At 35.7% G+C, this 12,844-nt stretch overlaps 1 protein-coding gene across 1 annotated transcript in view; it reads right to left on the bottom strand.

Moving 5' to 3' along the window:
- The window catches only part of CDH18 (cadherin 18), a gene marked incomplete at both ends in the record, with an annotated part of 156,867 nt that overhangs the window by 12,321 nt on the left and 131,702 nt on the right, over nt 1-12,844 (bottom strand). Inside the window, 2 exons of the mRNA XM_084216973.1 lie at nt 303-420; nt 6,929-7,050. Of these exons, the coding sequence (XP_084073099.1) occupies nt 303-420; nt 6,929-7,050 (240 nt within the window). The remainder of the gene's footprint in view (nt 1-302; nt 421-6,928; nt 7,051-12,844) is intronic.

Genomic DNA, 12,844 nt, shown 5'->3' on the forward strand with positions numbered 1-12,844 from the left:
TGCTATTTACCTAAAAGTAGAACAAATTTACATACTTGTCATTAATCCACTTTTCAAAGAAATTCCTTAAAGTATGAAGCATAAATGCTAAAATAGAGTAAAATATAAATACAAAATGCAATATATTATTATTCATAGTTTCCAATATATTGTGTACACATGTCCTTGATATCCAACAGCTCAGTGATGACATATCACAGTTTCTGTTTCTGTCAGGAAATGCATGGAAATTGTTCTGTTCAACTGAGACAGCCCAGACAAAACAGAAGCCCATTTCTTTGAGATTTATGTATTTGATTTACCTTCATTGTTCCTTAGGGTAAAGTTGGGATTCAAAGAAAGCCCTTCATCGATAGAAAAATGGAATCTTGCACCATTCGCAGAGTTATCTTTGTCAGTAGCAGCGATGGTCTGAATTACCTGAAATGAAAATTAACAGTGAATATGTTGAAATTTGAACTTGACCCATATAGTGTCTGACTTTAGCAGGATGCTCAAGTTTACCTTATTTTAATTTTCTACTTGACTGCTGCTGAATTCAACAGATGAAATGACTGGGTCATTAACTCGATTTCTCTAGCAGGAAATATTTTAGGAAGCACACTTCAGAGCCAAGTAAAAGCATCTAAAGGATCTATACTTCCTGAGGTTTTGATATGGTCAGGGCCTGGTGTAGAGATTATCACCATCCTGCTGACTTCCTGAATTACAGTTTTAGCTAAATGTCTGTTTTTATGGAGCCAAAATAAAGGCTGAACTGGGATGGTCTGTGTGAAGTGTCATCTGCCTGCTGTGCCAATAAGTGAATGTATTTCAATATTGGTAAGGAAAAACAATTAACTAAAATATTTCTGCTAATTGTATCTTTGCTAAAAAATTCCTGGCAAGAATCAGTTTTTAATTGCCAGAGAACAGAACAGGAAGAACAGAAGCCACTCCTGGCTTTAGTTTAGTTTGCCCAAAAACAACAGAACTGGATGTAGCCAGAACCACGTCTGAGAGAGGTATTTTTGAAAGGTAGGACCTTTGCCTTCGAAAGCCCTGGTGATTTTTTAAATTTACTTTCAACTAAAATTGATCTAAGCTCTTGGAATGTGGGACCAAACAGTATTTCTACCTCTGCTTTCATTTCCATGCTGGGTCTTGAAACTCAAGCGCTAAAGTGGAATCCAATAAAAGTTGTTCCTGTGATATAGGCAGTGAAGCCTACACAGACTGCTGCACAGAGCTGATAGATATCCTGAGGGAAACATAAAAGTGGGGAGGGAAAGTGCTCTTTTCATAAGAATTTTTCTGTTCAGTGTTCAACTATAGTCTGTCTGGACTGAACCTGAAACAGCACAGCACAGACTCCAGTGGCTTGGTCTGTTTTAAAACTGAAAGACACCACAGAGATCTCTACCTCCATTCACATAAGAGAGGCAAAACAAATTTATTTTTTTATTTTATAAACTGTCTTCTGGGTTGGGCTGGGGTAGAGTCAATGTTCAGCACAGTAGCTGGTATGAAGCTGTGGTTTTAATTTGTGCTGGAAATGTGTTGATAACACAGAGATGTTTCTGTCATTGCTGAGCAGGGCTTGCACAGCATCAAGGTCTTTTCTGTTTCTTGTGCCATCTCACCAGCAGGGGGGTGATGGTGCAGGAAAAGTTGTGAGAGGGCACAGCCAGGACAGTTGACCCCAGCTGAACAAATGGATTTTCCATACCATATGATGTCATGCTGACTTATAAAGCTGAGGGAAGAAGAAGGAAGGAGGGGACATTTGGAGCGATGGTGTTTGTCTTCCAAAGCCAGCGGTGCTACACATGATGTTGCTCTGCTTTTCCAGAGATGGCTGAACACCTGCCTGCCCATGGGAAGTGGTCTTTTCCTTGTTTTTCTTTGTTTGCATGTGCAGCTTTGGCTATACCCATTACACTGTCTTTATCTCAACCCACGAGCTCTCTCACTTTCACTTTCCTGATTCCATCCCACAGGTGGGGGAGTGAGCAAGTGGCTGTGTGGGGATGAGTTTTCAGCTGGGGTTAAACCATGGCAACTCAATAAGGTATAATGCTTATTCCATTTACCATATGGAATAAAGTATGCTGCATTGACTATACACATCTGAGACAATTAACAGTACTTATGATGGTTGCCAATAATATTTTACTAGTTTGTCATAACATTTTTTGCTGAAGTGGAGCAGAGTAAGATCAATCTGAAAAAAAAATCTAAAATGTCTATCATCATGCATATGACTTTTACCTAAGTCATGGCAATACTGGTTGAAAATTTTGGCAAAAGATAATTTTTCACTATTGAATTGTGCAAAGGTGGCACAACTGTTAGTGAAACTACCATGTAAAACCAGAAAGATAGGATTTTCTTAGTTATACATATTTAGTTCATAATGCTGAAATTATATGTGGCACAGCATGACAAAAAAAGGGGTGATGGAGCACTCTGTTCAAAATAATCGATTTTGGTTATTATTCAAATACTAAAAATGTAATTAAATGCCATACACATCTGTAAAAACTTCAGGTAAGACCATAAGAACAACATATTATTTTATGAAATATTTTTTGTAAATCTCCAGTGTTGTTTCTCAGTAAAATATAAGTCAATTTGCCATGCAGCTTCAGCTTTTATTTGACAGCATGGTGGATAAATTTTCATCCTGTTGCCCTATGCTACATAAAACATTCAGTGACATTTTACAGAATGCTGCTTCAAGAGCATGCCATTCTGCAACAAAAATACCTTTGATCAAGGACTCAGTGACACATGACTTGTGTAAAAATTATGTGGTTTTAAGATTAACTTTATAACTCAAAATATACTGTTGATATCCCCTGATTTCACACATGTAAATTCAAGTATTCCCTGAATTCATGAATGTATGTAAAAAGTATAGCGCCACATGGTAAAAAAGTGCTTGCTTTTTCACATAGAAAATAAATATTTTATGTTTACTAGGATAGGTCAAAACATTTTTAGAGACCTGTTTTTAAAGAAGAAGTTCACTCATTATCAGAAAATGTTTCCAAGACATTCATCCACCAGTGAGAAACAAAAGTACAGGTTACCTTGACACCCAAATGTACTATTAGCCCATTTCTAATTAATTGGCCAAGTACTTAATAGCCTATTAGCAGACCTTAACATGTACCATGCCAAGCCTGATTAAAATAAAAGACATAATCTCAGCTTCAGTAAAGCCCAGCTGACAACACTGACAGGATGAAACTGAAGGGTCATGATATTTTTTTAAAGGCAAGACACGATGAGTAAAAAGAATTTCAAGAACTGAGGAGAACTAATTGAAGAGGACAGAGAGCAGGTGTTAAATTCTACTCAGAATCATTTTAGAATTGAATCAATAAACAAAGAAAAAATATACACATGACAAGCACATAGCAGAGGCTTTCCTTGCCAACTAGCATTGATTTCCTTTTTGAAGATGGCAAAATGTCATTTTCCTACATTGGCTAAATTTCACAGTCATTCACAAAATCAGTATATGTCAAGAAGTCAGTATTCTCCAAGTCTGAGTGTCATTTAAGATCAAATCAGAGCTACTTTGTCTACTTTAATATATAATATCAACCAAGCTTCACTTGGAATCTGTTGCAGATACTTAGTCTATCTTCTCAACTATATGATTACTAAGCGACTAAAGCTGTCACTTCAGCCTGGAAATGATTGTCTTCTCATAAACATTTTCTTTTTGACATGACTTAGGTTTGGTCATTTAGACTTAAGGCTTTAGCATTAAAAACATGAAGCTTTTTTTTTTTTTTCCAAAAAATAGAGCAGAGGAGGGAAAAAAGCAGGAGGCAGACTCTGCAATTAGCTGATACTGTGAATTCACTCTGTAAAAAGTTCTTCTGAAAAAAAACAAGCAAACACAAAAAGTCTTTCAATGACTATCTACAGGTTAGTTTATCTCATACACGAAAATTTAAAAATAGATGTGCTGAGGAAAGCAATAGTGAATCTTACAGGACAGTACGACATGGAAGCCCAAGTCAAGCAGATGTCCCCAACAGTACCAAATTTGTTATTTAGGCATAAATCTTATGAAACGTTCTCACAGGATGATGGATAACTCAAAGTTCTACTGTCTTTTCAGTGATTTAGAACCACCCAGGTCTGAACCCTGTATAGCAAATGGAACACTTGTATTCTTCTGCAATCAGTCTATTTTCCCCTCCTTAATATTTGTTGAATACCATGTTATTTTTGTTGGTTTTTTTTTTCTTAGACTAGATTATAACATCTGAGCAAGACACGTACTTCTGCGTTTTGTTTTGGCTTCTGTTTAGTGTTACAATTTTTCTGAAACCTTGTTGTGAAATGCAAATAAAAAAATACTTCATTACACATATGTAAAAGAGCCCTGTTAGCTGAGGAATACAACGTCACGATGGTCCAGCCTTTGGTATTAAACTACAGCTTGTAGAGTCCCTCATAGTGGCACTAATCTCAGGTGTTAAACTGCAGTGTGGCCGAGGTCAGGAGTCATTCAGACATGCAACAGTAACTCAGGGAAAAGAACAAGGCTGGCCCAAACAGTGAGCAAGGGCTATTCTATCCCTTAAAGATCTTGTCCATGAATTATCATTTGAAAAACTACTATTGGAGAATTAAAACTTGGCTACAAAACATTAGCTACTTACCAGCAACAACAGCCCCAGCAGCCCCAGCAAAGAACATTTCTAAGATAGCTTCAGATTTGCATGATTTATCTTATTATTGGTTATAAGAGTTTAACATTAACTGTTCAATATTATATTTTTAAAATATCAGGAAAAGTTGAATCAGTTGCAACTAATGCTTAAAAGAGATATTTTTTCTCACATTAATTTTTTTACAGGTCCTAATTACTCTATATTTGCATTTATTTGAGGTTTTCAGAACATTATTTTTAATTTAATAAGCATTTAATAAGAGATATTCAATTGACAGACAGACCTACTTGGATTTTCCAGTGTCTCAATAAGAGCACTGAAGAACCCTATACAATCATTAGATAAGAGGGAAGGTTCTTGCACACATAATTGCTCTAAAGACAGGAAATATGATCTCTTCTGTAAATTGTATATTACACAAGGAGAGAAAGCCACAGTGATTTCCTGCTTACACTGGGCCACTTGTTTATCAGTGATCAATAATAAATGTATTTTTATAAAGAGCATGATTATCAGAGCACCAGATCTACTCATGATATTGAATTGTTCAAAGAAGAAAAGGGCTGACTTTAGACCTTGCAATACTCAGTAGCCAGGTAGTACAAAGACAGAGAAAATTCATTATTCGTAGACATAAAGTCTTAACTTCACACACATGATGGTGATCTCTGGTCTGGCTGTTACCTCTAAAGATATTGGTGTTATGGCAGGCATAGTTTTGTGCATTCCATGCTTACTAGTGGTTAAAAAGCAAAGTCATTCTTAGAAATTGCTATGAAAGTACTAAAGATCAAAGCAGAGGTTATCATATACTTTGAAGCATGAAATATCATAAGAATTTTAAACCACTGCATACCTGCATCTTGAATCTTGATTCTATCTCAAGGTGAATAGAGAGAAATTGGAGAAAGTTTAAAGGAGGAAAAGATGAATGATCAAAACTCTGGAAGGGCTTTAACTCCGATTGCCCCAGTTAAGTAGGACTGACTCAGTCTGGACAAGAGACAGCTAAGGGACAATGTGCTAGAGATTTATGCATGTCGCAGCAATAATAAAGAGAGATCAACTGCACTCCCTCTTTCTCTCCCAAGAGAACTGGTAAATATTGAATGAAGACAGTATGGAAAGATTTAAAAAAAAAAGAAAAAAGTTAGGTCTCATTGAAGCATGCAATTAAACTCCAAAATTCTAGGTGCATGAGGTAGCAGATATGAAAAATTTATGGTTTTTTGTAAAAGTTTTACAGGTTCATATGAGATGGTTATTAAAGGATTATTAAAAAATACACAAACCACATTTAGATCAGGAAATGAACTGCAAATTATCTGATACCAGGGAAGAATTTGTGGTAAGTATCATGCACACTAGCTCTTTTCTTATATTGTGCTTTAGGTGCTAGTTTTTGGCTACTGGTGAAGATAACTTTGATCAGGCTGCAGTCAGATGATGTATAGCATTTTTATAATCTCAGCTTTAAAAACAGAAACATGTCACTGTGCATTTGTGTACACTCTTTTTAAGGATTTGATGAAAATAATGTTATTACTATTAATATATTCCTCAGGAAAGATATGAGCTCATAATTGAAACACATAACCTGTGGAATAGTGCAAAGCAAGCACAGTGCTGTGAGCAAAACTCAGGCTATGCAGAAAAGGAAAAGCACTTTGCAAAACTGTCAAACCCTGGGTTGCAATGATATGCATCAATCATTGCAGTGGAGCAGTGGCTGGAGTATGCTATTCAGCTATTCAGTTGCAGTTCTGGCCATTCCCATCCTCATAGTTGTGAAAACCCCATTCAAGATCTTTTGTGTAACGACCCTTTATAGGCAAGGGCAGCAAACAAGCAAAGAGTGAGGATGGGAGCCATGCTCACCAGCCACTTCAGCGAGCTGCATTTTAAACATTGCTACTATGTGGCACTTGAATGAGAGATTTTAAATCTGCTGCATTCACTTTGTTCAGGATGGTGGCTTATAAAATTCTATCCCTTATCTGACAGGATTAAAGTTTTACCTGTCTTTACAGAAGATAGCTTGAGTATTTTTTTTGCAGCAACAAGAAAGAGATATTGAACAAATGCCAAAATTTTCTCCCTTTTGCCTCATGCAATTAAAATTTCAATCAAGTACAAAATGCTAAAGTGAAATCAGAAAAAGTTATGAGACGTTCCAAACTTCTGACATACGTGACATTAACAAAGCAATTGTTCTTTATCACTGGAAGAAATATAGCTGTGAGAGTTACCTGACCAGGCTTTGTATTTTCACAGACGACTACATCATAATCTCTGGCAAGCTCGGGAGGATTGTCATTGACATCCAGGATTCTAACACCAACTGGAACATGGCTCACTAGCTCAGGATTGTCTGCAAAACACACAGGATGGTATTAAGCCTTTTAAAATACTCACCATTGCATGTCATCCTCAATTTAAAAGTGGTTTATTAACACAATAACTAGATGAAAACTGGATGCAGCTACAGAAATTTAGGTAACAACATAATAAAACATCTTTGCTGTGCTTCATTAGCTGTTTTGAAAAAATAGCAATTAAAATGAGTGGGAAGTATGGCATGAGTCTTAAGTCACTTAAATCAAGTATAAGCTACTCTGGAAATGAAGTGGGAGGAAGCTGCTGGACTTATATTGTCACACTGTATGATAAAAAAATGGTCAATTTCTTGGTTATGAATGTTAAACTGTCATCACAGTGTTGAATTAAATCTAATGCAAAAATATTAAAGCATTTTTCTTTTTCCCAGTTCTTCAAAGGGTTTAGAAAGTAAAATGCAAATATAATTTAAAAAAAAATAGGCATATATAAACTTTTCCCAAGATTGAGTTTTGGTTTCTTACAAGTTACTATGGCATTTCACACAGTTGTTAGGAAGTGTAGCTTTAGCAGAAGAAAAGAAAGAAAGTTTAGCAGAAGTGAGCCTGGTTTTTGCACAAGAAAACAATATTTAAATACCAGTGCCTGAGGCTATGATCTGTACTTTCATGACAGCTCACCCTCAGAAAGATTACACCCTCAAAAAAACACAATAAATAGAATCCTTTCTACAAGAATACACTCCATGAGAAAATGGGAAAAACCACCCCCACAAATTCTTTCAGTCTGTAACACCCTTGTTCTTACTTCTAAGTACAAAGATAATTTTATTTTGTTGGAAGAATGATGTATTTAAACTTTTTATGCTTATCTACTACATGCTTTCTGAGTCCATAGAAGTATCAATCCATCAGATGACAAACTTCATCTTACATTCACCAGCTAAATGCAACTATCAGTAGAAGACAGTAAAGTCAATCTTTCAAATGGAATAAAATGGAAGAATGGGGTATTATAGATTGACGTTTTAAAAGTTCAAATATGTGGTCATGAGAAGGAAAAAATCAAAAAATAGAAATGTTAGTAGTCCAAGCTTCATTCATTGGTGAAACTTCATTCAACATGGTTATTTTGATCATAGTTAATCCCTGCCATGTTTCTGTTAAAAATGGTCATTTATAAAATGCCTTATATTTATCACACCTTTAATGATCTCTGCTCAGAATTCTGGAAAGCATTGACTAGACACATACTTGGCTTTAAAACAACCAGTGAAGAAATATTTGAGAATGCTGAAGTTTTTTGACAAATGGAGAGATTTCTCTTTTTCTTTTCTCACATGGTATACTAGCCAAAGGATCTAGGTCTTAGAAGTTCCTTCAGATTTTTCACATCCTCTTTTTAACTAACCTGTATATGTTCACACAATACTTTTGAAACTTAATAGAAAGATAAAAAAGTCAACAGAAGACTAAACTAACAGAGGAATGCTATTCCAAATTACCATTAGCATTAGAAATTAGAAGAACATGCTCAGAAGACATTTATAGGCTTGCAAATGCCATTATCTTGCTGAATCTTTCCTTTACTGTTTTTTTCATCTTTACCCCAAATCTATAAATATCTTTGTAAGAGGTGAACCAAAAGACAAACTGGACTATCTCCACTGTTTTTATGCAAGAATGAGGCTCTCTATTGCCATCTAAAAAACACCTTTAGTAGAAAACTTTGAGGAAAGTTTAAATGCTGGGGATATATAAGTGAGGGAAGAATTACACTTGACTGTCCACTAAGTATTTGGGAGAAGGGAGCCATTTATCTATCTTTGCTGTTTTTTCTGAAGGAAGCAATCTTCTCTCCAGGAGAACATTTGCAGTATGAGTAGTAATACAAAAAGATGCTTGTTCCTTTCCTGGAGGTAGGTCAAAAGATTGTGCAGAACAGCACAGGCAGTATAGATTTAACATTCCTTAGTGCTCACTTAAATGTAGCTTACAACTCTTTTAGGTAAGGTCCTCTGTTAATGCAATCAGACAATAAAATTAAAAAATCTTGCAATTACAATTACAGAATATGGTATCTATGGCTCAAAGAAACTTTGATTTTGAGGCTTTGTTGGGAGGTTCTTGAACATAATTTGTGAGGTGTGTGAACTAGAAAGTGGTCAACATGAAAGGAAGGACACAATGCACACAAAGAGAGAGTACATAAAACTTAATAAGGAGCTAGAGAGCAGGGATTACTGTAAAGGGTTAAAGCTTAATAAATTAATTTTTTACAAGATTCATAAACTATAATGAAGAATTTGAACATTTTAACATTACAGAAAACCGGGAAGAGTTTTAGCAAGAAGGCAACAGAAGTTGTGATTATCAGATAATCATAGGATCACTGAAAAATCTTAGTTGAAAGGGGCTTCTGGAAGTCACTGGTCCAATTTCCAGCTCCAAGGAGGGCCATCTTCAAAGGTATGAGAGGGAATAAAACATCCAAGAGGATGCAGAAAAAAACAGAGAGAGCACAGAGTAGTGGGTACCACAGATAAAGGACAGCTCTGTAAGCCTGGAGTATACTTACTGGGGAAGATCAAAGATTTTAGTCCAGTGCCTGACAAAAGGAGTTAAATATTTTTGTTTCAGTACAGTGCTGCAGACCTCTTTGTCCCACCTTGAATGTGTCCTCTTGTATGTCTGTCACTACTACCCAGAGCAATCTTACTCAGTCAGTTAGATTTGCAGTAGTTTTACAGAGATATTTTATGGAGATTCAGAAAGTTTACCTTTATTTCTTTTGCAGCTGTTTTACAGTATGAAGAATTTATAAATACCTCATCAGTTTGAAAGAGCTCTTTATGCACAAGGTAATATTAGTAACTCTCTGGAAGCCGGTACCTCATGGAATCACTGACATTTGCAGGCAAATTTCCATACTGACAGGATACTCACTGCAAAATGCTAATGGTTCAGTATTAACACCACTTATCAAAACAGTCTTGAACAGTGTGCATACAACCTAAATTTGCATGCAAGGCAACAGAACAATTTATAATGGGGGAAGAGAATGAGAAGGAATTGAAGGAAATGCGTTTATTTTCTTTTTCTTTTTTTAAGTTTTGATTTTGAGAATCAACCTATACTCCAGTCTTTCTCAAGAATACTATTCACCCGCAATCTCCAAACCAATCTAATAACTGGCACTTTTAATAGTACATTTTTCTTAATAAGACAAATTTCTTGCAGCAGTATGGCAGATTTCCAGTTTTAAGATAATCATTGCTGACATACATTCAGGCCTGTGCATCACAAAATATTCTGTGTCCTATTAGCATTATGCCTCAAGAGTATATTTTTCGAAATGAATGCTCTCTGTTTTAAGGGGCAACTGAAGCAGAAACACTGCTCTGACCCACCTATGCTAGGGACTTGCCTTCTTATGCTCAAGACTTTTCCCAGAATAAATAGTTCTTCTTCCAGAATACTAAACATCTGTAAAGTAAATAAATTTCATTATCCAGATCCTCATATTCAGAGTTTCCTTTCGCAAGTCCACTCTAAATACATAGAAGACCCAATTAACAGCCAAAGCCTTGTGAAGTCTTGAATCTTCTCTTCTATTAGTTTCTGTGGGCAAACTTTTAAACCCCTATTTAGGAAGAAAGATTTTTAATACAATTACTGATGTCTGAGAGTTTCTTTTCATGCTAACAAAATTCCCATAGACTTCATAAAAAAATATTCTACCTGAATGACTTTCAGAATAGAAGTCCTGACATCAACAATCTTTTGTGGGTTTATTTGCTTTTTGTTTGTTTTGTTTTCTTGGTTTTTAATTCTTTTTTTTTAGTAAGTAAGTTAGCTGTAGACTGGTTCATAGTGTTTACTATATAAGCCCATTTGACATCTTTTCAAAACCTTACAATGCAAACCAATACTTAGGAAATTCAGCTAGCTCTCTATACCATTACTTCTTAAAGAGAAGTACAAATGTCTCATCACATTCCTCTAATAAAGATTAGTTTAAACACATTAAAAGAATAAACATAGATCAAGGAAGGATAAAATATATTACCAGAAAAAAGCCTAAGTGATGAAAAAACATCCAACATGCAAGTGACAGTGGCAATATCAATAAAATACTGGGTTTAATTCAGGATGATGTATATGTGATAAACTAAATTTTCTGGCAAGGAGAAAATTATGCAGAATCTAAGAATAAGTTTAATGTTCCAGTCTTAATTTTAAGTAAGTGGTTACTTCTAAATAATGCTACCCGAAGATGGATAGCAAATGCTTTTATTTTTCTCTTGTAGCACAATTTAACTTTTAACTGATAAATATAAAGCTGAAGGCACTGCTCACTTCCCTTGTATCACAGTAGTAGTGATAGCAACAGCAACTTCAGAAGCAATAGTAATAATCATAGCACTGTAGTAGACCAAAACCATTTAGAGTTTTCAGGCTGGAAACCTTCTATATCTGTAATTCAAGCAAAATTCTCATAAACTGTGTTGGTGTTGCCTGATTAGAACAGGGCACCACAAAGCATATTGGTTCTGTGGCCAGAAATTACCATTTTGACATTTCTGTCACAAAGTTACAAAAGGGAAGTAAATGCCATATGATTCCAAATTCTATCCCTTCTCTTGAGCCCCTCCTTGGTAGCTAAAAAGAGCCATGCCCTAGCCCACTTTCAGATGATAATGCAGGAATATCTTCATCACTGCTTCTCCCAAAGAAACAGGAGAAGAAAATCCAGCATGCCTAGAAGCCAACGACTAAGCCAATGTAAACAGGGAATAAGCATTGAAATTGGAATTAGAAGCATAATTCCTTGAGCAGGCTGGAGAACTAACTGCTTTTCAACAAGTGTTAGATTTTTTTAAATAGCTTTTTTCTAGGCTTTCTGTATTGCATTGGTAAGCACATTCAAAAGAACAGCAGATGCTGCTACATCCACACGATTTTTGAAAACTTCCAGCAACCGTTATTCCACCACTTCTCTGGGCAGTTTGTTCCAGCACCTGGCTACTCTGTCACTGAAGAAACTTTTCCTAATATCAAGATGGAATCTTCCCTGGTACAACTTTAAACCATTTCCTCTTGTCCTCTCACGTGTTACTTGGTAGAAGATGCCAACCCCCACCTTGCTGAACCTCCTCTCAGGCAGTGGTAGAGAGCAATAGCATTTTCCCCAAGCCTCCTCTTCTCCTGGCTAAATGGTTGGATTCAATGATCCTAGAAGTCTTTTCCACCCTTAATGATTTTATGATGCGATAAGGTCATATTGCTGTGATGCATCAGTAGGCAGCTTGACAAGCTTGAAAGTAAACTGTGTATCATTGGTAAGTTTGGACCAGGTACCAGTACTGTGCCCAGCTCTCACCAGTAAAAAAGTAGCAGATAGTAGTGACAATTGGTGTAGAGACAATTGGTCATTGTCACTACACCATGACCAATACAGTCTCAAAACCCAGTAGTTTTGTTTTTAAAATCTACTTTAATCTCTTTCAGATTTAGGGAAATAGTTTTGTGGCAGATTCTATTTTCTGGGAAAAAAAAAAAATGTTGCCAATACCAAAACTCTTTCTGGGACTAAAGTAGAAGGCAGAATGCAAGTGAGGTCAAAGATAAAGAATGAAAGGGATTTTTTTTTTGCCTTGGTGAAGTCAGGGTTTATGGTAACAATTTTCTTTCTGTTCCTCTATTGTACCTATAGAGATAATCATATATATAAAAAAAACAATACAAAACACAGTATTTCCCTCTAATGAGAGTTAAAAAAAAAAAAAAAGTGAATTTCATTCTTTAAGTCCATTCTCTACTGCTACA

This window comes from Fringilla coelebs, assembly GCF_963513975.1.
Source record: "Fringilla coelebs genome assembly, chromosome: 1".
Taxonomy (NCBI): domain Eukaryota; kingdom Metazoa; phylum Chordata; class Aves; order Passeriformes; family Fringillidae; genus Fringilla; species Fringilla coelebs.